The sequence below is a fragment of the Aulonocara sp. 'chitande type north' Nkhata Bay genome, linkage group LG19, assembly GCF_057382095.1.
Source record: "Aulonocara sp. 'chitande type north' Nkhata Bay isolate Kocher_YH1m ecotype deep benthic linkage group LG19, A_spYH_male_GT1.1, whole genome shotgun sequence".
In the NCBI taxonomy this organism is placed as follows: Eukaryota; Metazoa; Chordata; class Actinopteri; order Cichliformes; family Cichlidae; genus Aulonocara; species Aulonocara sp. 'chitande type north' Nkhata Bay.
In genome coordinates this window covers 22,273,900-22,299,081 of record NC_141362.1, presented here as the reverse complement: position 1 = coordinate 22,299,081, position 25,182 = coordinate 22,273,900, and the positions used below count along the sequence as shown (strand labels likewise).

General features: G+C 41.8%; 1 protein-coding gene across 3 annotated transcripts in view; it reads right to left on the bottom strand.

Annotated features, from left to right (window-relative positions):
- The window catches only part of mta1 (metastasis associated 1), a 49,006-nt gene extending 40,889 nt beyond the window's left edge, over positions 1-8,117 (bottom strand). For 2 of the 3 annotated variants that reach the window (XM_086274204.1, XM_086274206.1), the window contains exon 1: positions 7,572-7,716. In XM_086274204.1, the coding sequence (XP_086130330.1) occupies positions 7,572-7,599 (28 nt within the window). In that variant the 5' untranslated portion in view covers positions 7,600-7,716. Of the gene's footprint in view, positions 1-7,571; positions 7,717-8,011 lie in introns of those variants that run through there. The other variant, XM_086274205.1, reaches the window with a different exon arrangement.
- Between the last annotated feature and the right edge of the window lie 17,065 nt (positions 8,118-25,182).

Below are 25,182 nucleotides of genomic sequence, written 5' to 3'. Positions count from 1 at the left end.
TTCTTTGTCTCGTCTTGGGTGTTCTTAACTGCAACTCTGTCGAGGAAAAAACGGCATGTAAAGACACTGTCTTTGGCGCAGAGGAACCCGAGTGAAAACAGTTTCCTAACAATTCACAAACAACCAAAATAAACTGAACTACCAATGACATCACATCTGACATGTATATATTTAATATGTCTGCTGACTGTAACATTTCCAATAATCAACAGTCAAACGTTGAAAGTTTATCTCAGAGACAGTCTCGCCCACGCTAATCTTTAACACATAATAATGCAAAGCAACCACTGCATCTGCATAGGGGGCACACCTTGACTTCTCCACTGGAAAACCTTTTGCTCCACTATGCTCATTGGTATTCTTCTCTCCACCCACACTTATAACTGAATACAAGAGGTTCACGCCCAGTCTGAAGTTTTGTAATGCAAGATAACTCTAATTTCCAGAGCTACGGTTGGCAGATAACGTTTATTTTATTTAAACCCTTGAAAAAATTTTCTATGCATTAAGCCACTGAACAATCATCATTTGCATGAAGATGTAAAACTTTAGCACTTCCTCCAAGTAGCAAAAGCAATTCAGAAGGCATACACAGTGCAAATTTTATGACTTGCGTCTTCCAGCAACCCTCTTTTTACTGTTGAACATTGCTACAAGATGGGAAAAGATCGTCACATCATGCCTGTCTACTCTTCACCCTGTAACAGCTTGTTACTAGACTCCGCTGCCACTGTGACATCTCCGTCCCGCTGCTGAATATCAAATAGGCCAAGCTGAAATTGAGCGGCACACAGAGAAAGAAAATGAAGACGAGATATCCGACTTGCTCGCTTTCAGACACACATGTGAGTCAGCAGCACGGAGGTCAGGGGTTGAAGAAACTGGCTTGTGACTAGTTGTGATCACCAGATTGGCTGTGAAACTGCGGGAAAGTGACCAAGACACTATCCTTTTATTAAGCACGGTCAAGTCATCCTTGAACAAAAAAAAAAAAACTTGTTCAGCATGAACAGAAACTGAATAGCTAATTAAACTACCGGTAATCAGAAACAGTTTTTTGATTTAATACTGCTTGAAACTTATTTTAGCTTCTGAAACGTGACTTACGCCTTTCACATGTAGTCTTACATCACAAAAAGTGAAATATCTATTTCGGTTTAATCTCTTTAAAGACATATTTTCCCATTTTAAGTTTGAAATCATTTAATGTTCAATGAAAGAATTTTCAGAATATAATGAAAGTAATCCTTGACTGCTGCGGCCATTATTCCTACCTGCCTGTAACAGAACAAGCTGTACTGTAGTGCAGCCATGAATCAATTAGTTATTTCATACACATTTAGAAACAGTTATTTAGATTCAATTATAAGCTTTGGCTCTTTTTTTCTCAGGGAAATTGGCAAGAAAGGATTTTAAATTTATTTACATAAACAAACAAAACCTTTCCCTTTTGGACTATTGATTAGGAAACAAAACATTCCAGGACACCAACTTGCTGTGGGACGCTGTGATAGCCATGCTGTAAATAATCAATCAACTAATCATCACATGAATTACTACTGAGAACGGAAAATCCCTTTGTTGCAAAAAAATGAAAAGGAAAAAAAGTCCATGTTTACAAGAAGAATCCTAATTTACCAAAAAAAAATAAAAAAAAATAGGGACAAGTCTCTTGGCAAAGCGTGGGGAGAAATGATGACGTGTAGCTGCGGCCCTCAAACGCTCACCAGCTCAGAGGGACCCATTAATCAGGAGCCAAAATGCGTCATAACCATTTTAGAAAATGAAGCAGAACCACATGTTGAACATTCGGTTTGATGTGGTGTTGGGTGTGAATCGCCACTACATGCTAAGATTTTTTTTTCCCCCCTTGGTTGGTGACAGCACGTCTCCCGCTACATTTAGAGAAGGTGGGACTTTGGGCAAAGCTCAACGTGTTCTTTTTTTTCCTGGCACGGAAATTTAAGTTACCAAGAATGGAAACACTTAAGTTCAACCCGTGTCCCTTCCTGCCACCTCCAGAAGAAGAAAAAAAATTGTAATAAAATAACCATGGGAGGAAAATGGCTCAGTGACTGTCCAGAACAGCCTGGTTGAATGTTGGAGTTTCTACATGTGAGGAGCTGAAGCCTGTTGGAGAGCAAGCTGGAGAGGAACTCAAAATGAGAGCAACAGAAAGAGAGAGCCTGTAGGCAATGAGCAGCATCAGTCTCTCGGTTTCCCATCAGCCCTCCCGTCACATCATCCCGCGTACAACCACCCCGCTCTCCATCCCCCACTTTCAGCGTCAGCCAATCGGCAGGCTCCGGCGGCCATGATGTCATAGTGCAGTCAAATTTTCTGTGAGCCAATCAAGGCACGTTATTGAGCCCCGAAAGAGAGAGTCTGCTGGGCTGATTCAAACCAGGCCAGAGAGACAGACTGGCAGAGACGCAATGATGAGAGAGACAGAGAGAAAGAAAACATGAGATAAATAATCAACCAGAAAGAGATAAAATCTAATATAAGTGGAACAGGTGTGCGAATTACAATCAAAATAACCTGTATCCAAACATTCACTGTAAACTTCGGTTAAGGTGACCAGGATAATCCAAGATGCACATTGTAAGGGCCTAAAGTCCAAATCCCACAGCTCTGGCTGAAAACTATACTGTATTGGTGGTCTCATCGAGACACACTTTACATAGTCGTAGTGGTTTATTATGTTAAATATGCCCTCCAGAAAGTACAATTCACCAACACTATGCTCATCTTATTACCTAAATCTCTGTTTTCAAACAACTTTGTCATTGAGAGTTTCTTAAAGCAATTTAAATTAAGCAATCCCAGAGGGAACATCACTTGTCGAACAGCTCAGAGACACACCCTGCAACACACTCCTAGTTAAAGGCATTTGAGTAGGCACAGTCATGAGACAAACAGCTGGGAATCTGTGTATTAGCGTATTATAACTTATGTAGTACATTAAAGCTGCAGTGATTAGCCATTTGAATTATTAGATTAGTTAACAAAAAGCAAATTAACATGTGAAATTCATTACATTTCTGATTGTAGCTTCTACAGATCGCAGACATCACAAAGAGGATACAAGAATGCTGAACCGAAATCTGTGACCAACACCAAGAGACAGCAGTTCCCCACAGCCAATCATCTACTTTATAACAGCTGAAGTGGGAAACATAATAAGAAAACCACACTGTTGCAATGATGCAAGAGGTTCAAAACAATTTTAACAGGGATCATTACTGTAGTGAAGATGTAGACAAGTACAGCTGCAGTTTCCTTTTTTGCCTTAGTGTATCCAGAACATAAATTGGCTCAGCAATCGTTCGAGTACTCTAACCCTGACTCGCTGATCCTGTCGGCACTTTTAAGCAGAGTCTAAAATTAAGCGGTCATAAAACTTTGTTCATACCTAGTAAAGGGTATGAACCTTTTTTTTTTTTTAACAAATTTGACTGTTGATTCTGTGTATGTGTTTTCTTGTACGTCTCACTGACTACTGAAATCAAAGTTACACCTCTCTCCTCATGTATCCATGACTTGGGATGGGACTATTTTCTGAACTTCTACAGACTACGTGGTGAATCATCAAATTCGTAGACATTTCAAACGATAGCTGGAAGTCTGCCTGTACATCCCTAAAAGACAGCTCTACCAACACTGTGATTATGTGACAGAAAAACCAACAACGCAGTGACCAACTGATCTTTGCTTCCATTTAGTCTGCAATATGCTAGCCCCAATAAAGCTGCACCATGGCATATCCAAATATTTCAACTTAATGAAATGATGCAATTTATTTCAAATTCAAAAAGTGCTCCAGTTTCAAACTCATCTCTAGAGAACTCAATGTCTACACGTAGTACAGCATACTTTAGTCATATTTCTCTTTTTTTTCAAAGGCTGGGCTAGAGCTAGAAAGGGAGCTGGAGAGGCAGCAGAGGAAGAGCATGAACATCTGCCCACGTTAGTCCAAGCAAACACACGCCCTCCACAGCTCACACCCCATCCGATGCTTACTCATGCAGTCACACGGACAGGTGTGTCTGTTGTCAGAAGCAGCAACCGCAGACAAGATAGACTGCCATAGTATGGATGAAGGTTTCTATGGTAATAGAAGCTAATTTAATATCCTAAAGTCAAACTCGCACCTTATTTTCACACTTTGATATCACTCACAATCAAGTACGATCTGCTGTATGCACAGATGCATACACCTCTGTACAGTCTATACAATCTACCTGGCCTGCTAGTATCTGCTAGGATTCCTGGCAAAAGCAGGAAAGAGACAAAAATATGTCTTTCATATCCCGTCCCGCTCACTTTTCTGACATATTATAATATTTTACACAGAGGAATAAAAAAATGTTTAAAAAGCAGTTTTGCATAAAGTCAGCAGTGGTGTTAAGGCTGAGATGGATTTGATCTTATAATAATTAGATCACAACTCCCATGACACCTTGCAATCATACTGCAGCTTGCACTTAACAAATGCGATAAATCAGCAAATTTTTCCACTCTTTTCTCAAACATGCATTCTAGTGAAGTTTATACAACCAGACCCTTAAGTCCATAGGAAACACAAGGAAGCTAGCAAACAGGGGTTATTGTGATTGGCGTTCGGGCAGTTTGACCCCCTCAGAAACACAATGATACTTTGCTGAATGGATGTAAAAAGGTTGTCATGCATCTGTCCAACTAGTTGTCCTGAACTTGGCAGGATTGAAGCAAAGAAGCCTCAGCTCGCCACTCAGCGAGTACACCCACCAGACCCTGCAAGAGACACAACTGCCAGCGTGGGAGATTAACACCAGCCATGAGCCAAACAAAGTGTGGGCACTGTCAAAGTTTGTAATTTAGTCAGTTTGTAGATTAGTAAACAGTGCAACACCTTCAGGCACATTCTGAATAATTACTGTAGAAAATCCTCACCATCCAAAGGAAATGTGGGCATTAACACCCAAGTTTCTCACTTTTTAAGTTAGTAAACAATGCAACACATTTTGCAAACTCTGTGCAAGAGCTGTCACAATCCAAACATTTCAATACAAGTTCTTATTTAAAGGATGGATCCCGTATTTTCCAATTATTTCTTTAAATAACAGACCTCTACCCATATGACGACCGAAGAAGTGTTTGCATCCTGTAATCATTCCTCGTGATCATAACATCCTCGGATATGGCCTCATACTGCAGTTCCGATGCAGGTGATGGGGGAATAAAACCCACACTCCTCATTCTAGGTAGAAATATATTTTGACCAGAGCAACACAGTTTCAGAAAATACAAACAGGATATCTTTTACTATATTTTGGAACATCTCTATCACAGTAGGTCCTCATTCAGAAGCCTGTTGTACAAATTCATTTTAAAAGAAACAAACAGAGGATGACCTGGCCAAAAACTGAACCTGGCTTAACACCACCAAGCAACTTACTGTAATATTGACTACAAAATCAAAGCTCCACAGTTTTAAAAGCCTGTCCGCTTTTTTCAATGATAGGTCTGAATACCCACTAGCAAAAATTGTAGTAAACTTTCTAAACAACTTGACAACCAAATTTAGAACATCATGATCTCAGGAAAGCGTTGTTTTCACTTGGGGAAAACAAGTCGTCAGCAAGTCTTAGAGGCTTTTTTAAAATTTCACTGCATTCATAAAAACGTCTTCCAACCGCTGAAATGGTTAAAAGTTATCGTGTAGCCTACACTTAGTCACCAACACTTTCCTGCACATGAGGGAAAGCACTAGGAAGAAGTGCTGCAGGCACCGGAAGAGTGGCTTGTGGCCTGGATGGTGAAAACAAAGACATCAAGACCTTTTGTCTTTTGTCCACTGCTCATTCAAGGGGACTCATTGCTTTCCCAAGATGATCCTGCATTGTCTTGCAAAGCAGCAGCCATCTTTGTGTGGGCTTCTGCTTTGTTCTGGTGTTGGCCTGGAGAAGCTTCAGTCAATTATGAGGCCTATTTTTAGGCCAAACTAGAACTGTGATTTTATTTTTTTAAACTAGAAGTGTGGTTGTAGGACGAATTAAGACTATGCTTATTAAATTGTGTTTTGTAGTTTTAAATTGAATTGTGAAGGTTGAGCTTACTTTTTACTTTTTCACTTTTCCAAAAAAGTAATCAACTTTGCTTTGATGACTGAGCATTAAATGTTTAAGCCATTCTGATTGATTAGATTTCACAAATTAGTCAAACTACACAACCTTAAAGCTGCGAGGTAGATATGAAATAAATGAAACAATCTTTTTTACTGCAAATTAGTGTGCTACAAACAAGACATACAAGCTTAACTGGTTGGTATGTCAGTGTAAGAGACTGACAGCGTAAACAGAAATACTAAACTAAGTAACATCTGGCTGGTAAAGTGTTAACTTTTTACCCTGCTCCAACATAATCCAGCTCTCACTCAGGTAGGCTTTGTTTCATTTGACTAAATAACAATGCCATTATCTTCAGCATAGGCTATTTTTGATTCATGCTCCAAGCCAACTGCAATCACATCAGTCATATTTCAAATGACATTAGTACTTAATAATCTTAAAAACATAATCAGTTTGCTTTCCCTCCCTTTTCTACTGACAAATGGCCACAGAGTCCAAAAAGACATTAAAGTGGATGAATAAAGAAAGAATAAAGAAACTGTCCTGCAAATGCTTAGGACTGCCATCTCCATTACAGTCGTCACATCAAACCTCTGTGTGGTGACACTTTTTGACAGCTAAATTTGAAGTTTTTTGAAGACACATCTAAAAAGCTCTCCATTTTTTATGCATCTCCACTGCAAACCCCCTCAAAACAGCACATTCTATTTAAAATACAGTGCAGCTATAGTGGTTATCGTGTTTTCATTTTCACACAGTACCTACGGGATGTAAATCAGGGGAATATATGCAGGGAAAAAATGAGTGGGAGGGGAAATCAGGATTTTTAATTTGGTATTAAGTTGAATTGCCTGCACAAAAGAAGCAGCAGTGTAAAACGGATCTCTACGCATGCTTTGAGAATTTTAGTGGTTCCTGCATGTAAAGTGTTGTCTTTAACTTTTTGTTCCACTCCTTCCCTGCATTTTAAAAGCACGCACTCCTTGCTGCTGTCTTGTGAGCACTGAGAGGTTTCTGCAGGACACTTAAAGCACTTACGACGTTACTTATGGCTGTGAGCGTATAGTCCGGGCTGTAGCTGAATGGCACGCAAAACTTTTAGAATATATCCACTACGTTACATCAAAATATATAGAAGCGCAATGCATGTTACTCAGAGTGCATCGTTGCACTAAAGTACTTGTTTGCTAAGTTGCAAGAAAAACGCAAAAAGAAGCGAGGAAATCCGGGGAGCAGTTTTGTAAAGAGAACCACTACTCTTCATCACCATCCTCCTCTTCACAGTCACCATCATCATCATCTGTGAAGCACAAGGCTCTTTAGCTTTAGGGAAATAAAAGAAGGGAAGCAAAAGACGGACCACGCGCTGTAAATACATAAAAGAACCGACGTTAATCATGGCGAGTCCGCCATAAAAAATTACAGGAAGGTCTTAAAATACTACCCCCTCCACCTTACCTCCAACCCGGTACATGTTCGCTGCCATGACTGCCCCCGGTCCCTGGCTTCCTCTCCAGGTAGAGGGGTGGCTCTCTTCTCTCTCGCGCTGCCGGAGCTGTGTTAGCACTGCCGCCGCTCTGTGTTGGAAAATGGTGGATTGATCAATACGAAGAGACTGGCTGGCTGCCTTAAAGAGACAGTACGCCTTTTTTCTTTTAGCCCACAACTTTGGCGCTGGTAAATGGGAATCAGCACTGTAACAAATTAACGATTTAATTAAACAAATTTCTTTAACTTAAAATAAAATTTAATAAATAAATAAATAAATATTTGCCTTTTTAAACTGTACCTACGTCACTGTTAGCAACCAAGCACGCGCTCGTCCGAAAAGAAGCGTTTTCCTATTAACTTTGCTTAACTTTACTACTCGGTTAACCTTACATAAGTAGTTCATTTACCTTTTACTTGCCAGTTTAGATTATAAACGGAAGGGTACATTTCTTGGAAATGGACCTGTATTTATTATTAAGACATGAAACTTGGATACTAGCTTAAAGTTTTATTTATTTATGATAATTATACAGCTCTTTAATCAACTAATCGACAAGTATCGCGATAACTTACGGTGGAAAGCAAGTCTCTAAGTAAGAGCTCGATGTGAAAACTTCCAGGGCCTACCAGGCCTACTTCGGACTGTATAAACTCCCACATTGGATGACTCATGAATTGTGGACAGGTTCCAGAGCTGGTTTTAAAATAAGCCTTTTACCTGGAACTGTATAGCTGTGTAAAAATGCATCAGCCCTAAAAATAAACCAGTGCTGTGATCCTAAATCCCTCAATGCTCACAGTGTCAGTGAGGGTCAGAGGTCAGTGGACCGGCAGGGGAGGGATGCACGGGCTTAAATGTAAAAATAACAAAGTATGTTAAATATAATTCATGTATATTAGAAAGACACCGGGCCATCCCTGTGGTCTAATTTTTAGGGTGGTTTATAGTGGTGGTTTTGGGGCTGTCATGATAGGGCACACTGTCGTGTAGCTATATAGTTTTGTCTTTTAATGTTAAACATTTATTTAACATTTGTCCTTAAATACATAATTTTATTAACAAAAGAAAGGAAGACATATGCAAATTCTTCCAATCTAAAAAGGTGTATTAAAGTTAGGATTGGTGGTTTATGTATAAGATAGCATAGCTCTTTTTTGTCTCACTGTATAGGACTACATTATAACCACAGCATGCAGTGAAGGCAGAAACATGCAGTGAATTATGGTATGATAATATGAGATATATTTTGGATTCTGGAAATACTATGGAGATTTAGGATTATTAAGCTTATTACAATGACATGGTTAGTCCACAGTACAACTCTATGTGCACGTGGTTAGGAGAACAAGCTAATAATCTGCCATTAAAATAGGATGTTGGTTCTGCAACATGGACTAGCAGCAGTGTTTCTGTTCTTATCAGTAGCCTGTGTGTGAGTGTGTTTATATTATTCTTTCAATCTTACCAAAAACAAACCATACAGTACCATATCACCTTGGATAAGGCACAATAAATTGTCAATCAAACCACAGAATGCTTAAAAAAAACCTCACATGAGCATAGCTTTTTTTTCTACATGGCTACCCGTCTTTTATGGAAAGGTATCTACAATGTGTGATTCTGAGTGACCAGAGTGTTTGATTGGCTCACTTTTTTTGTAGGTAGCATAGGGCCTCTGTGACAGAGGAATGCGTGGTGAAGGCTACGTCTGATCTATACCATATGGAAGCGTCAATTACTGTGACCTAACACAGGGGATCACAGTCTGCAGTCACATGACTGTTATAGGCCAATCATGTGTACTTACAGTATGCACTCCTACTCAAGTGTGCAGTTGAAACTGCGCTGCATTGGAGGGATTCTGTATTATGTCCCGGGGCTCTTTTATGAAAAGGAACGAGAGACAAGGAGTGTGTGCTTTGTGTGTTTTTTGTGCATGTGTGTGTTTATGTATGGATGTGTACAAGGATTTACATCTACACTGTGTCATTCAAATTTAATTACATTGAATTTGCGATGTTTTTCAATGCCAGTGAATGGTACACTGCACAATATTTTGATTTGTAGTATAGTTGCATGCTCACTGATGAAAGAGCATCACTATACTGTACATTTATTTTTAAGTATACACTGCTATGTGCAACAAACAGTGCATTTCTGCATAAATGCTTATTTTTGTGCATATTATATTGCTGTCTTGTGGAATATTTCAAGTGTAAAGCATAATCCAGCATATCCCTGCACATTATGTGTTATTTGTTAAGCATATGGAGACACACGTGAACAGTCTTTTGAGCTGTTGTAATTTTCCCCAATGGGCTCAGAAGAAAACACTGCCAGTGCTTAATATGCCTTTAATTAAAGGAAAATAGGTGGTCGACAATGCACCCTTGTATTTGGGAACTGTTACCACTTTCATTAGGGCTGTTTGTTTACTTGGCTGCTTGATGCTGTGCAGATGTTCCTTTTTTTTTAATACACTTGCTCCTCTGCCAGATGTTGCTGCATTCGGGAAGACAAGCATGCAGGCAGAGCTCTGTACAGAGCAGTGCAGTGCAGGTGTTCTCCCTGATGACTCTCAGTCTGTGGAGATGGATTGGCTCAAGACGCAGAGCGTCTGCAGAACCTCCCTTCACTTTGGAAGAAGACCTCTGATGGCCTCTCTTCCTACTTCTCTTCCTCCCTCGTCCTCTTTCTTTCCTCCGCTCCTCCATGGAGCAGGTGATTGCACAGGAGAGACAAAGACACAGAGGAAATCAGTTAGACCTGTTTTCTTGCAGAAACTATTTCATATATTTTTAATTCTCTTTCTGAAACCTATGCTTGGATCTAGACACACTATGGGTGGTGCATGAATAAAGGGAATAATGTTAGAGCTCTCGCTCCTCCACACCTAACTTTGTATGGGTGTATTCCTTATTAAAAGTGAATTACCTATACTTTGGAACAGTCTGTAACACTGCTCTCTAGAGGATGCTTGAATATATTCCCTTCCCAGAAGGTTAGTGCCAGTGACCTTCTGCTGTGAGTCCTGCTATAGATATAAGACATATGTATAAGTATATAAAGCAGGATAAATATTACCGATAATAATCCAGTGAGCTACTGTACAACATCACAGATGCCTAGATTCCTGTATGGAGACTGCTCTGCACATCCATCTAAAACACATTCACCACCACTGCTGTTGATTTTAAAGACAATATTCTTTTTTTTTCTTTAGTCTATGAAGCCATGTTCTCAGTCCTCTGAGAGCTGTGGGAGGAGATAGCGCTGACTTATTGCAAGTAAAAGAAAATACTAGGAGTTTGTATTTATTTTCAGTCACCATTAGGGGGAGCTATTGTCTAGCTTTTTATAAAAATGACCACTTAAGACAAAGGCTTGCCTGCCTTAAACCGATGCAAATTCAGACATACTGTTATCCATTATCTTTAGCTCATACAAAACACAAAATTGAGCTCTGAAACCATTCCTTAACAATGCCTGATCTTTCCAATACTCACTGAAAAAAAAATGCTCCAAGTTGCACTAAACATAGTCTGCCAGTAGGGGACATCATGTGCACAGCTATTTCTATTGTCCCCATTTGCTCCATGAAAAACAGTCATGCTGTGGGAAGAAAAAAGAACCGTGATGTGGCCATCGCTAACAGCGAAAACGTCACTTCAGTGAGTTGTGATTTTTGGGTTGATGCCTGCTATTTGCATCTAAAGCTGCAACACAGAGCTGTAGATCAGAAGCATAAGATTATCAAATGTTGCCATTAAGTCAATATTATTGTGTCTTTTCTGGGTGTGTGTGTTTCTATTGGAAGACATCCCTCAGTCTGTCATCTGTCACACAGCTTTGAATGAAACACTCAGCCTCCCAAGAATGCTTTGCACTAATCCAGAGGGATTAAGAATATTGCAGTTGTGGGTTATTGATACTGACCCGTACGAATAGGGTGTTACTGCGAGACTGTCTCACACATGGAAATATGTGGCACTCCAAAAGTTATCCCTTGCATATTCTGAACCCCAACTTGTAAGACACTCCTGTCACTGAGTGTCCACCCTTAACCACAGAACCATTTGCCAAAATGCCAGGAGCTGCCAGACAAGTGCAACTGCCTTTTCTTTCTCTTTTTTTTCTTAGAGAAACAGCTGGTTGAACTGCTAAAAATGTCTCAATCTTCAGAGAGGCTCTGGCATTTGGTGACTGTGCCATGTGGGGAAAAACCCACAACAGTTAGACGGAAGAAAAAAAAATGAGTGACTGGAATGGCAAGCACTTGCTCAGCAACTTGAGATGCATGTTTTTTTATATATGTATCACATAAATCATCAAACAAATGTCAGGAAAAACAACGGGCACATAATAATAAAGCCATGGTCAGTGCAAGAGTAGACGGACATAATGGGCAATGATACCACCTTTGCAGCCTACATGACAAATTCAAGATTACACAACCTATCTAAAACCACATCATGAACCAATATGCATTTATAATAACCATAAATGCCCAGTATGCTCATAGCGAATATATTTTGCAAGTTTCAAGTGAGATCGCGCTTCCATGCTTCCAAGACAGCCTTATAAACTAATAATAGCTGTTTTTAGTTGGAAGGAGTTTGTGCAGACATGTTACAGTATGTTACTATTAACTGAATAATTAACATGATTGTTATTACAGTGTAATGTGGGTGTTTTAACATTTTTATTACCAAATCATAGGTCTTATTTTTAAATTGTGTTGGAATTCAGCTGAGGGGTGATAGTAGCTTTTTGGATGAGCCTGAGCTACAGGGGCCTGTCCATGATGCTGACGCTGGCCATGGACAAACCTACGTGTCTAAAGTGATAATACGCTTAGCAGGTCAAGGCAGTCATATTGAAGAAACAGCTTTGCTGCTGGGTTAAATACTTGTTAACTATTTATTCATATGTCTGTGATGTTTAATTGTAACATTCAATATACCCCAAATAAAATATTAGTACATAAACAGTACTAATTGGCTAAATTAGCGTTATGGTTAGCAGTTTGCAGATAATATATGTGGCTTTATAGTGTCTAGGATGATTGATTGATGTGAAAATCCATTAAACACAAGATATATGAATTATGTACTTGTGACTGCACCTTGTGAGACAAATATCAAAGCATGTCTCTTAAGGCTCCATGGAATACCTAAAATCAGGGTGGGACCTGGTAGATCATGTTTTGTTTTCCATTGCAGCACCACCCATGTCGAGAGGGTCTAATTATACACCACAAAAGTGCACAGCAAAGTCTCTTTACATCGTCAGTTAGTTTGACTTGGCAAGAGAACTCCATCTGAAATGTCTGTGCTCATGTGGAGGAAACAGGCAGGCTTTGTTATATACTGAGGTAAAGAACATTTTCAAGTTATTGTTGTAAATATGGGCTGGGGAGGGTTAAGCATGCAAGATCTTGTCACAGTGACTCTTTGGTAGGCCTGTTTTGTTTGTGAGCAAACTGGGAGATGAAAGAAAGGAAGATATAGATGGCTGCTCTGGGAGATTTCACCCATTTCAAAGATTTCTGCCTTTTGTGTGTTCACAACAACAATAAAGAGCTTATCTTGGAAAAACAATAATCCAATGATTGTTTTCGTGACCAAGAAACCAAATATTAGTCTTTAAAAAACATGCCCAAATAGTTGTTTGTGAACAGGAAGTGCATGCAGTGAACTTTCTGCACAGAGAAGAACAAGAAAATAAACTTTATGCATCTTTATGTAAACAGATGTTTAGATTAGCAGACCATGTTAACCTATAGACTTGAACTAAGTGAAAACAGCAAACATGGCTCAGTTCAAAGTGATAATAATGTCTACCACACTGTATTTGACTGTGCAAAATGTGCCTGTGTTTTGTTCATTTTTGTGTTTTTATATTTTCCCCTGCTTTCTGGCTTTATGCTAATCTCAGCTAATTATCTGCTGGCAGTAGCTGTATATTTAGTGTACAAACATCAAGCTCAATTGGTTTTCTCATTCAAAAGTCTGCAAGAAAGCACAAAAACACATTCTCACCATGTCAAACTATTGCTGTGGTGTTTCTATCAATAAGTGCAGATTACATGATTGAAACAGGTGTCCAGCTGTCAGTTTGTGCCTGTGACTAATGACTCCTCTGCTGACTGAAGCTTAATGAATGAAGCTCACACAGCACAGTTACCACTGTAATGCCACTAATCAGAGGGTTATTGATCACTATACTGTTACACTTTAACAACACAGCAGATCATCTTACTCCATCTCACCCTGTCCCTCACATTCTCTTCTGACACACCAACACGTTGCGTATTCTCAATCACTACATTCATGAATCTTCTCTGTGGTTCTCCTGTTTTCTTCCTGCCTGACAGCTCCTTATTTAGCACATTTTATCTAATTTATATCCACTATCTCTCCTCTCAAATGTCCAAACCATCTCAGCCTTGCCTCTCTAAAAGCACTCCTGAGAGGCCCCTCTTGTTTTCCTTCTTATTTCTGATTTTATCTCTTCAATTACACCCCATGAAAATCTTAACATCCTCAGCTCTGCCACCTCCAGCTCGGCCTCCTGTGTTTTTGTCAGTGCCACCTTCTCCAAGTCATTGCAGATCTCACTACCATCTCGCAAACCTTCCCATTCACTCTTATTGATATCCTTCTGTCACAAATAACCCCTGACATCCGTCTCCACCCATTCTGCCAGCTCGCACTCTCTTCTTCACCTCTCTTGTCTACTGTTCTTTGCTTTGAAAGGTTGAATGCAGGTATTTAAACCCATCTGTCTTCACTATCTCTGCTTCTTGCATGTTTACCTTACCTCCCTCTCATTCATATACATGTATTCTATCTCTGCTTATTGCTCTTTTCTCCAGCACATACCTCCACCTCTTCAGACCCTCTTCCAGTTCCTCGCTTCATGCCCTATCATAGTCTTTCTCTAGATACACAAAGATACAGTGCAACTCCACAGAGGGTCACAAATCAGTGTACTTCTCATGCCAGAGTGGTGAAGATTGCATCAGGAAGAGCATCCGGTATAAGATTTTGGCTAAATTAAACGTCCAGCTTATAAAGAATGAAGCTATGCATGTAAAACTTTTAAAAGAAGGTTATTTATGCTAATTATTCTCTTCATGTCACCAGTCTGTTTATTTTCAGTACAATTTTCACATGTGACTCTCTTAGAGTGATTCTCTTGGAAATGATAGGGAGCTCTGTGAGAGGGAGGATCACAGAACTTAGCGATAGCAAGATCAAAACCTCCAAAACTGTCTGCCAGCTGCCTCCACAGCACACCCTTGCTACACAGGGGCCCTCACTGGGATTCAGCATGGCTGCCGCGCCTTTATTACAGCCGTTGAGACTGTACAGCACATGTGTCTGCAAAAAAAAATTATTTATACTGTAAACAAACACGAGGCAGAAAGTGGAATGACAAATGTTCTGAATATTTCCAGTGCGCATGGGCTAAAAATAGACTTTCAGATTAGACGAGGGAGCAGTGAAAGTGTATGCAATAGAACGTTGACCAGCAGTGGGCAATGTAGACATTTGCCAAGTAAAACAATACACCCACTTCACTAAAAATGGCATTCAATGGAGTCTACACCCTTTTCAGTCCCTCTGGGAGTAAAATACTTTAAAAGGACTGTCCCTGGATTAAGACACAGACCAACTGTTGTTTTGTCTGTAAGAGTATATGTGTGTGTGTCTATGTGATGGTTCAGCAGGAAAAAGCTCACTCAGAATCATACATCAAACATTATTATTTGATAAATGTTTTCTAATGGTTTCCAAAAAATATTATCTAGTTGTATGTTTTGAGAATCATAAAGTTTTAATAGTTGCCCAAATAACTCCTTACCAAAACTACCCAAAAAGGCCCAAAGCAATTAATTAGGCATCACTTAAAACCTACAAATATGACAGGTCTAAGCATTAATATTAAGTTGTTCCATTGATATAAACATCCGAATGTTCCTGAATGAATTATTAAAATGCACCATATTAAGATAGGACTTTGTTAAAGTACCTTTATTAAGCCTAGTTCTACCATGTAGCATCACTTTTTGCACCTTAGGGACCTTAGGGGTGACAATGGGGACATGCACATATATAGACAGAGGGCGATTATTAGTATGTGCTCCTAATGGTGAAAAAGTGGCATTAGAATTGGGAAAACCTTTTTTATTATCTCAAGAAGAAGAATCCTTAAATTGTAAGAAAAGTTCCCTTTTCTAATTGTTAACATCTTTTTTTCCCTTTGTGTTGTGATTAGCAATATAAAAATATTTGACTCCAATATTTGAATGGAACCTTTTGTAGCATCACAAGAAGGTTTCTGGCTCAAACCTCCTTGTCATCTTAATCCTTCCTTTTGTTTTCCTCCCACAGTCAAAATATGTCTGGTTCTCTGTTTTACTCCTATGATGGATTATTGACTTGTCCAGGGTGTATTCTACTTTCACCCTATGTCAGCTTCTACCTATAGGCAAAAGCCCAGACCTTAAATTAGATAAATAGTTTTTAAAAAAAAGGATGGTCCCTATGTCACCTTGTTTTTCAAGGTCAACCAATTTAAACTTGAAAATGTAATAATTATATTTATGTTTTTAGTAATTGAATAACTTGCAGTGGGAAATTTTGAAGGTGATTGCTATTGCTATGATCTTTTATTGTGGCTGAACAATGGGACAGGACAAAATGCTCATCACATTCCCAGACCCAAAAAAGGAACGAAGATAAGCCTTTCCCACTTGTCCTCTCAGTCTTATCAAGAAGATAAAGCATCTCTATTAAAACCTCACAGACCACTCAGTCTCTTCGAGCAACATAAAGCTTATCATCTACTGAGACTCTTCAGTCTTACCCCTGTCCCCTAGCAGAGCTAAACATAGGCTACTGTGTCTGAAATAATCACCACTCTGAAGCGTATGCTGTGGGAACGTTTCAATAATTAATTCAGGCTCAGGCTTTTTTTTCCTTCTTTCTTTACTCAAAGACGTGCACATGCACACCCGACAGATCACGTGCCGTCCCTAAGAACAGTCTGCACTCACATTTTCAGAAACTACACAGCTGTCTGACGTCCTTCAAATGATGTGCTTGTGTATTTAAAATAGCTTCAGAATGCCACGATCTAACCTAAAGGTCGTCTCTGTCACTTGTACTTGATGACAGAGATGGCCTATTGTGGTCTTTGGCTGTGCACGGTCTGGCTTTTCTGTGGGCTCCTTAGAGTAACAGATTCGGCACGTGTCTCGTGTGAAATTATGCGTGCAGTTGCATCTGTGGCGTTTTAATGTGTGAGTTTGTGTGGGGGCGTGGGACAGACAGGAAGGAAAAAGGAAGGATCTAAAGGCAGCACCTGCTATGTTGGGGCAAAGGGCTTGTATAATATGTCTTGGGGTGCGTAGTGTTTAGGACAGGTGTTCTGCTGGAATTCATAAACACCTTCCTGCTGGAGGCTGGGTCACTGCTCTGTGCCTGCTAGTCCTGCTAGGAGAGTTTGTTTCCCACTGACACCAATGTTATGTTTTCCACATCCATGAGCTGCACAGATCTGCTAGGGGGTGAGTTACATAAATGTTATCATCAGAGGGTGTATGAGGTGAACATTACAATACAAGGGCACCAACTTGAAATGCTTCCTGCAAGCAAATCGGAAAGCACTATAAGAACATCAAATACAGGTCTCTTGTGTTAGTAGGAAGTTAGTGCGCACAAGGAAATATAATCCAAGCCCGAGACTGTGAGGCAAGGGTTTCACACAGTTCCCAGTCAACTGGTGATTGTTCACGACTTTTAATTCCTTATTTTGTGACTGACTTCGAGTTTTTAGAGAAATGAATGTTCTGTAGTTTCTGTTTCACTCAAGATCTGAAACAAAAATGTGATGACAACTGTGAAGATTCTTGCATTGTCTTTCTACAGGGAGTGCAGAATTATTAGGCAAATGAGTATTTTGTCCACATCATCCTCTTCATGCATGTTGTCTTACTCCAAGCTGTATAGGCTCGAAAGCCTACTACCAATTAAGCATATTAGGTGATGTGCATCTCTGTAATGAGAAGGGGTGTGGTCTAATGACATCAACACCCTATATTAGGTGTGCATAATTATTAGGCAACGTCCTTTCCTTTGGCAAAATGGGTCAAAAGAAGGACTTGACAGGCTCAGAAAAGTCAAAAATAGTGAGATATCTTGCAGAGGGATGCAGCAGTCTCAAAATTGCAAAGCTTCTGAAGCGTGATCATCGAACAATCAAGCGTTTCATTCAAAATAGTCAACAGGGTCGCAAGAAGCGTGTGGAAAAACCAAGGCGCCAAATAACTGCCCATGAACTGAGAAAAGTCAAGCGTGCAGCTGCCAAGATGTCACTTGCCACCAGTTTGGCCATATTTCAGAGCTGCAACATCACTGGAGTGCCCAAAAGCACAAGGTGTGCAATACTCAGAGACATGGCCAAGGTAAGAAAGGCTGAAAGACGACCACCACTGAACAAGACACACAAGCTGAAACGTCAAGACTGGGCCAAGAAATATCTCAAGACTGGTTTTTCTAAGGTTTTATGGACTGATGAAATGAGAGTGAGTCTTGATGGGCCAGATGGATGGGCCCGTGGCTGGATTGGTAAAGGGCAGAGAGCTCCAGTCCGACTCAGACGCCAGCAAGGTGGAGGTGGAGTACTGGTTTGGGCTGGTATCATCAAAGATGAGCTTGTGGAGCCTTTTCGGGTTGAGGATGGAGTCAAGCTCAACTCCCAGTCCTACTGCCAGTTTCTGGAAGACACCTTCTTCAAGCAGTGGTACAGGAAGAAGTCTGCATCCTTCAAGAAAAACATGATTTTCGTGCAGGACAATGCTCCATCACACGCGTCCAAGTACTCCACAGCGTGGCTGGCAAGAAAGGGTATAAAAGAAGAAAAACTAATGACATGGCCTCCTTGTTCACCTGATCTGAACCCCATTGAGAACCTGTGGTCCATCATCAAATGTGAGATTTACAAGGAGGGAAAACAGTACACCTCTCTGAACAGTGTCTGGGAGGCTGTGGTTGCTGCTGCACGCAATGTTGATGGTGAACAGATCAAAACACTGACAGGATCCATGGATGGCAGGCTTTTGAGTGTCCTTGCAAAGAAAGGTGGCTATATTGGTCGCTGATTTGTTTTTGTTTTTGAATGTCAGAAATGTATATTTGTGAATGTGGAGATGTTATATTGGTGTCACTGGTAAAAATAAATGATTGAAATGGGTATATATTTGTTTTTTGTTAAGTTGCCTAATAATTATGCACAGTAATAGTCACCTGCACACACAGATATCCCCCTAAAATAGCCAAAACTAAAAACAAACTAAAAACTACTTCCAAAAACATTCAGCTTTGATATTAATGAGTTTTTTGGGTTCATTGAGAACATGGTTGTTGTTCAATAATAACATTATTCCTCAAAAATACAACTTGCCTAATAATTCTGCACTCCCTGTAATCTGCTATAATTATATCCACACAGTCTTAATGAAGCAGAATAGCTGGGATTTGACATAAACCTTTTTTTTTTTTTTTTTGCCTGTCCCGTTTGGCTCTTTTGCCATCAGAATTATTGTCTAAAGGCAAAGAAAGATGCCCAACGGATTTACTTTACCAAATTGACCATCCCAGCCTTGCCGTTATGGTCCATTTGATTCACCTTTTATTGTTTATTTTATTTTCATTTGCTGAATACGGGACAGACTTGACTGGAGGAAAGAAGGGGAGAAAGAAAGAAAAAAAAACACAACAGAATAGGCAGAGAGAAAGAAGAAGAAAAAAATGCATATATCGATCACCTGGATCACCTGTTGAGAAAGAAAAAAAGAAAACAAGCAGAAGAAAACGAACATTACCGTTAAGCACGCAAGATCGACAGCACACAGTGCGCTTCGAAGTAGGAGCCAAAAAGGGTGTAGTTTGTGTGTGTGATCACCCGTGTGTACACCTGTGAGCATGGACGCGCTTGTTTTTAAAAGGTTCCTTCATGTAATGATCTGCTAGAGGGTGTGGGGAGCCACTGCCCCGTCCTCCAGGGCATGAAGCAAGTATGGAGGAGATCAAAACTCCAGACATCCAGAGGCCCTCAGAACATAAGAGACCAAGAAAGACCATCAGAGGGGCAGCCGCGCCACTGTCCCAGAAAGAGCTGAGGAGAGTCCCCGATGAGGGGTCACTCAGCAGCCGCGGAGCAGAAACCAGGGGGGGTTGCAGTGACACGCCCGTGAGCTCCGCCGGCAGCCAGCTGTGCCTGAGTGACCGAGCCCCAGGCCGAGAGACCGGGGGCGCTCCACCCCCGAAGTGGCCCGAGCGAGCCCCAGGTTCCAGGCCCTGATAAGCGGCTGCCAAGGAGTGAGCCGGTGTGTACCTGGACGACCATCCCCGGACACAAAGAACCACCAACGCACCGATGTCTGAGGGAGTCCGCCACCGGCAGGGGAAGTGGTGGTAGGGGAAGATAGGCCTCCAGACCTTGGAGGGCTTGAGATGTCCCCAGGGAGGTGGCGTCTGATACCCAACCTGACATATAGACACAGACATACAGGCACACACATATACAAACATCCATTCCCACCCTCATGCTCTCATATGCACTTACTCCACACTCAACCAACGTGGAGACAGACATAAAGAGACGCTGTACACACAATCACACTCCCCAAGCGTACTCTACGAACCGGGTCTAGGTACCCTTTCCCCTGGAGGGGGGAACTGCACCCAGACCCAGGTGGTGTTACCCTTTTCCCTGCGGTGGGGAGAAGCAGACCGCCCCGACTCCGCAGCAGCCGGGAGGCCCCACACTCCAGACCCCAGTCAGACGGCCAACTCTTCCTCCTAGCCCCCCGCTCCAGTAGGCCGCAGAGAATGGGGGTGGGAGAAGACTCCAAACCTCCCTCCACCCGCTCATTATAGTGTTGATGCATGTTTGTTCTAAGGTGCATTTAAAACCCAGGAGGGCATGGAGCTACCTGCCAGAGAGCAGCAGGTAAGCGCATAGGCCCTCCTGCTAGCCCTCAATGTCTACGTGTATTTAAAATTGAGAGGTGGGCAACGACGCCGGGGGTGAGGTGTACACCCTGATGGTAATTTGGATTCCGTGTAGCGTGCCCACCCCCAAGATCCTATATGTATGTGTAATGAGAGTGTGACTAATGTGAATGTCTAGGTTGTGGGATAAAATTGAGGCAGAGGCAGCCAGAAGGGGACAGAGGGGGGGTTGGCCTCCTCTGCACCCTGGTGACATACCCCTACTCCAAGGTCCTGCATGTGTGGGTGGTTGTGGTGGAGCGGGAAGAGGGAGGCAGCTGGAGATGGGGAGGGAAAGAAGGGAGGGGCAAGTGACCCCTCCCTGGGGCCAGCTCCCCCGCTGACCCCAGTAGGCACCCCCATACTCCGCGACCCGCCAGGGAAAGGGGGCCCAGGCCCATCCGGACCGGGGCCCAGTGCAGCAGCGCCGCCCGGCCCCACAGAGCCCGGGACAGTCCACCCAACCCCACCACAGAGAAAACTCCACCCACCCAGTCATCCACTCATCTTCCAGACTACACAAGACAATAGACGCCCAGGTTGAGATCTTCCTCCACCTCTCCTGTATCTCCCCCTCCTGCAGAGAGAGTTCCCGAAGAGAGGAGAGCTCCTGCAAGATGTGACAACCCCCCCCCCCCCCCCCACCAGTTGAAGAGCCCCCCAGGTGGCTCGACGCACCGGCGGCACCCTGCGCCAAGGCCGGGCCCCCACACACCCACCCGCCCACAACCCCGGCAACACACCAACCAGGACCCAAGCCCCCGAGGCCCAGCCAGGCCCCCCCCCCAGAGCCGGAGCGCCCCCAGAACCTCATGCCCATCCCGGACCCACCCAGGGGCAGCCAGGCTACCAGGTCAGTAACCCACGTCCGTCAGCACAGACCCTCCCCTAGCCCCGCTACACGCAGCCACGAGGAAACTGTCACATAAGAGCCCCTAATTGGCTACCCCGAGTTGAGCCCCCCAAGGAAGATGCCTCCGGGGAACCCCCCGACGCCCTAAGCCTGTCCCTACCCCCACACCAATCACAACAGTGAAGTGACATAAACCTTGATGATAAAACCTTACTCTAAAGTGCTGTACGGAAGTCTTCATTCACCCATTATTTCTTTATAATTAGATAAGAAGATAAATGGGAATTAGAGACATCTGCAAACACAAATTTCTCCAGGTTTTTTGAAGGACATTGAAGATTCATTGGATGTTGGCCTTCCTTTTATTACGCTCTCTGTCAACACACTACTGTATTGAAGTTTGTGGAGGCGAGTCCTTGACAGATAGTGTTCCATCGTGTGTTTTTACTGCATTTGTACTGTGTTTGGTTCATTGTTATGCTAAAAAACTGAATGCTAGTCAGCAATGATCGAGATGGTATTGCATGGTGGATCAAAATCATTCTGTGCTTTTTGTGTTCACAACTCCAACACCACCAACTAAATGCAGCCTCAACCATGTTTTACAGATGGCTGTAGACACTCACGTTTGTAGCTCTCTCCTGACCTCCACCATACATATTGATGGCAAAATTTCAACTTTAAGACTTGCTGCCACTGATTTTTCTTGCATGATGTGGCATGCCTCACCTTTTTCACCCTTTTTCCTCTTCCTTAAGATTGGCTTCTTCACACCCACCCTTCCACTGAGACCATTTCTGATGAGGCTGTTGATTTATCAACAGAAGGGCCAGATGGTTACTTAAGGACTTTACTTTTGGATAGTCTTCAATATTTTTAGTCTTGTTGTGCAGACACAACACTGGCTCATCCGTTTTAGAAGCTTTGATGATTCAGAAGTCAGTGGCAAGTGTTGATCTGAAAATAATCAGGTATGAGGACAGGAATGAAAATGAGTGAAAAAGCATCCAATTATCCAAAGAAAAACATTGACCTACCCTTTAAGACCACATTAAGTAAAAAACAACAAAATCTGGCGCTTTGAAAATAAACAAAGCAAAATAAAGCAAAAATAAATCAATAACGGGTGGCTCAAGACGTTTGCACAGTACTTATCATTGTGCGATTTTTACTGCTATGAAGACTAAGTTTTGACTTGAAATGGCTTAATACTTAGTAGCTCTGCTATAAAGCTATTGATGCATTCCCTTCCAAAGGGTGTTTTTTTAATAAAGACACTTTACTGTGTTCTTGTTCAGTCTATACTAACATGCTTTAAGACCCTTAGGACCACCTCACCCTTCCCTCTCTAACTGTTGCTTTCTATTTCTGGCTATCCCTGTGGGGCTAGACTCTTGATCTGCTCGGAAAGAGCATTGCGGGTTTGAACCAAACACCAGATCAGAATCAAGTTAAAAGTAAAACTGGTGGCCTGAATACGTTCGCTCCGGTCTCTGTGGCATTACCCACTCCTCAAAATCATCAAATCACATCACACCACTGTCAGGGGCACCTGTTCCCTCACTTGTCATTCAGTTTTGGCTCCATATATTTTTTGACACTGAAATGAATAAAATCAAGTTCTCAAACTTTGGTTGTTTGTAGTGCATAGATGCAGGTAGTGGGGATAATACACCCCCTCTTTTATCTTTATCATGTGTTCAATGAGCCAAGGGTTTTGCAGAACACTGCCCTTCAGTTTCACTCTCTTAGTCCTCTTTGTCTCCAATTCACTCCATAGAAAACTTGACCTCTCCTCTCAGCAGCTTTGAGTGCATGCTGCAGCTGAACGGGCAGCAAACCTGCAACCACAGCACACAGCCGAAAGGTGAACTGTAACGAACTCATGTTCTCTGTGAAACCCCACCAGATGATCAACTGTTTAACTGCAGAGTGCACAATTTTGCTACCATTGAGAAGCCTTTCCAACCGTTAGTCTAAGGTCTTTTAAAAACAGTGAACTCATAGATAAGGAGGGATCGGTTACAGGCATGCTGACGGGTGCTAATCAGCTGGGACACAGATGTGGGAAATTTCAGTGTGTCTGTTCCTAGATCAGGACCTGTTCTGTGTCACTAAGCAGATAGACCAGGCAATAGCAATGTGTGAATGTGATGATCTCAGTTACTCCCAAGATTGGAAAGAGGCAGACACTCTGCCGGAGGAAGTGATAATCTCTTGAGTGTTTTAATAAGTCATCATAAGTGAGGGCAACAGCTACATGTCATCCTGGGCTGTGTGAACTTCTGCTACTGCTTTCCAGCTCAGCCTATCACTCTCAGTGGGCCTAATTTGTCATGAAGCCAGGAAGCCTTCTAAAGGGAAAGCTGATCCACCCAAGCCACGTTTCAGCAGCATCTTCCTTTGCCTAACAAATTCCTACGAGTCACTCACTCTGAAAGAAAGCATTGTGATTCATCCAACCACTGCCTACTCCTCCTGTGGAAATAGGGAAAAGGAAGTGGGAGTGCGTTTGCCCCAGTGGACTGGCCCACCACTTGCCCAAAAGCATTCCCGCCTGAACATGACTGACTATGGCAGACAGGCTGGCCCATAGAGAAGGCGGTTGCCTTTAAGGACAGCTCGTAAGACTTAAAACTCAAAATCAAGCTTGAAAGATTCTGAAGCTGAAGCATGTTTTAAAGAAAGCAGATTATACAGCATGTCATTTAGCCGTGTTTAAAGTTAAAGTGTGCATGAGAGACAACAACCCCCCTTATCTTAATTAAATACAAGTTAATTAAGATATGATAACTGGGTAAAAATGAGAAGAAACAGAAAGCATATGAAGGGAAGCAGCTGAAACAAATAAAAATATTAAAAAAATTAAGGGAGATTCAGCAAGGCTGATTTCCGCAGGCAGGTTCTTATAAGGGATCAGAGCTGTGATCCCTAAAGCATGGATCACCTTTTGTCTTTGCTTTGGCTACAGGGACGTCCAGGAGACCCAGAGGATTCCAGATTGTGCAAAGCTAGAAGCTGGGTTACTGCCTCTTTAGTAAGATAAAGGTAATCAAGAAAATAAAGCTCCTTAAAAGCATCCGCATAGTTTTTCAGTAAGCAACTAGGTAGCTAAACTCAATAGTTAAAGTAGGATTTTCAGATTTCTAAAGTAACAAAGCCTCATCCCAATCCTGACATCAGCAAGAGACAAACTTTTCAACACTCACACATTAAACAGACACATTGTTTGGAACACAATTTAAAATCAATGGATTTTACTTACCATGGGAAAAGCTTCCCCAGACATTCAATCCATATTCATGTGACTAAACAGGATAAAGATGTTGACTAGTTGCTGTTTTGTTTTGTTTTATGAAGAATTATGTTGCCAGAAATTGTAATACAAAAGCACACAAGCATCAAAGTGCACTTTCAGTGACGAACAAGTAACATTTGTCTAATTGTCTAAGCTCATATAGTGTAGGATGCAACGTATAAGTTCTGCAAATTACACAATCAATTTTCAGTAGAGCTTTTCGGAAAATTCACTGAAAACTTCGGCGTTTTTACCAGTCTGTCGTGAAATTGTGACATTTCCCACCATTCTTGAAGGGGGCATTAGGAGTGTTTTCATAGCGTGGGGGGGCGGAGCTATGTAAATGACGAGCCGTTAGCTGA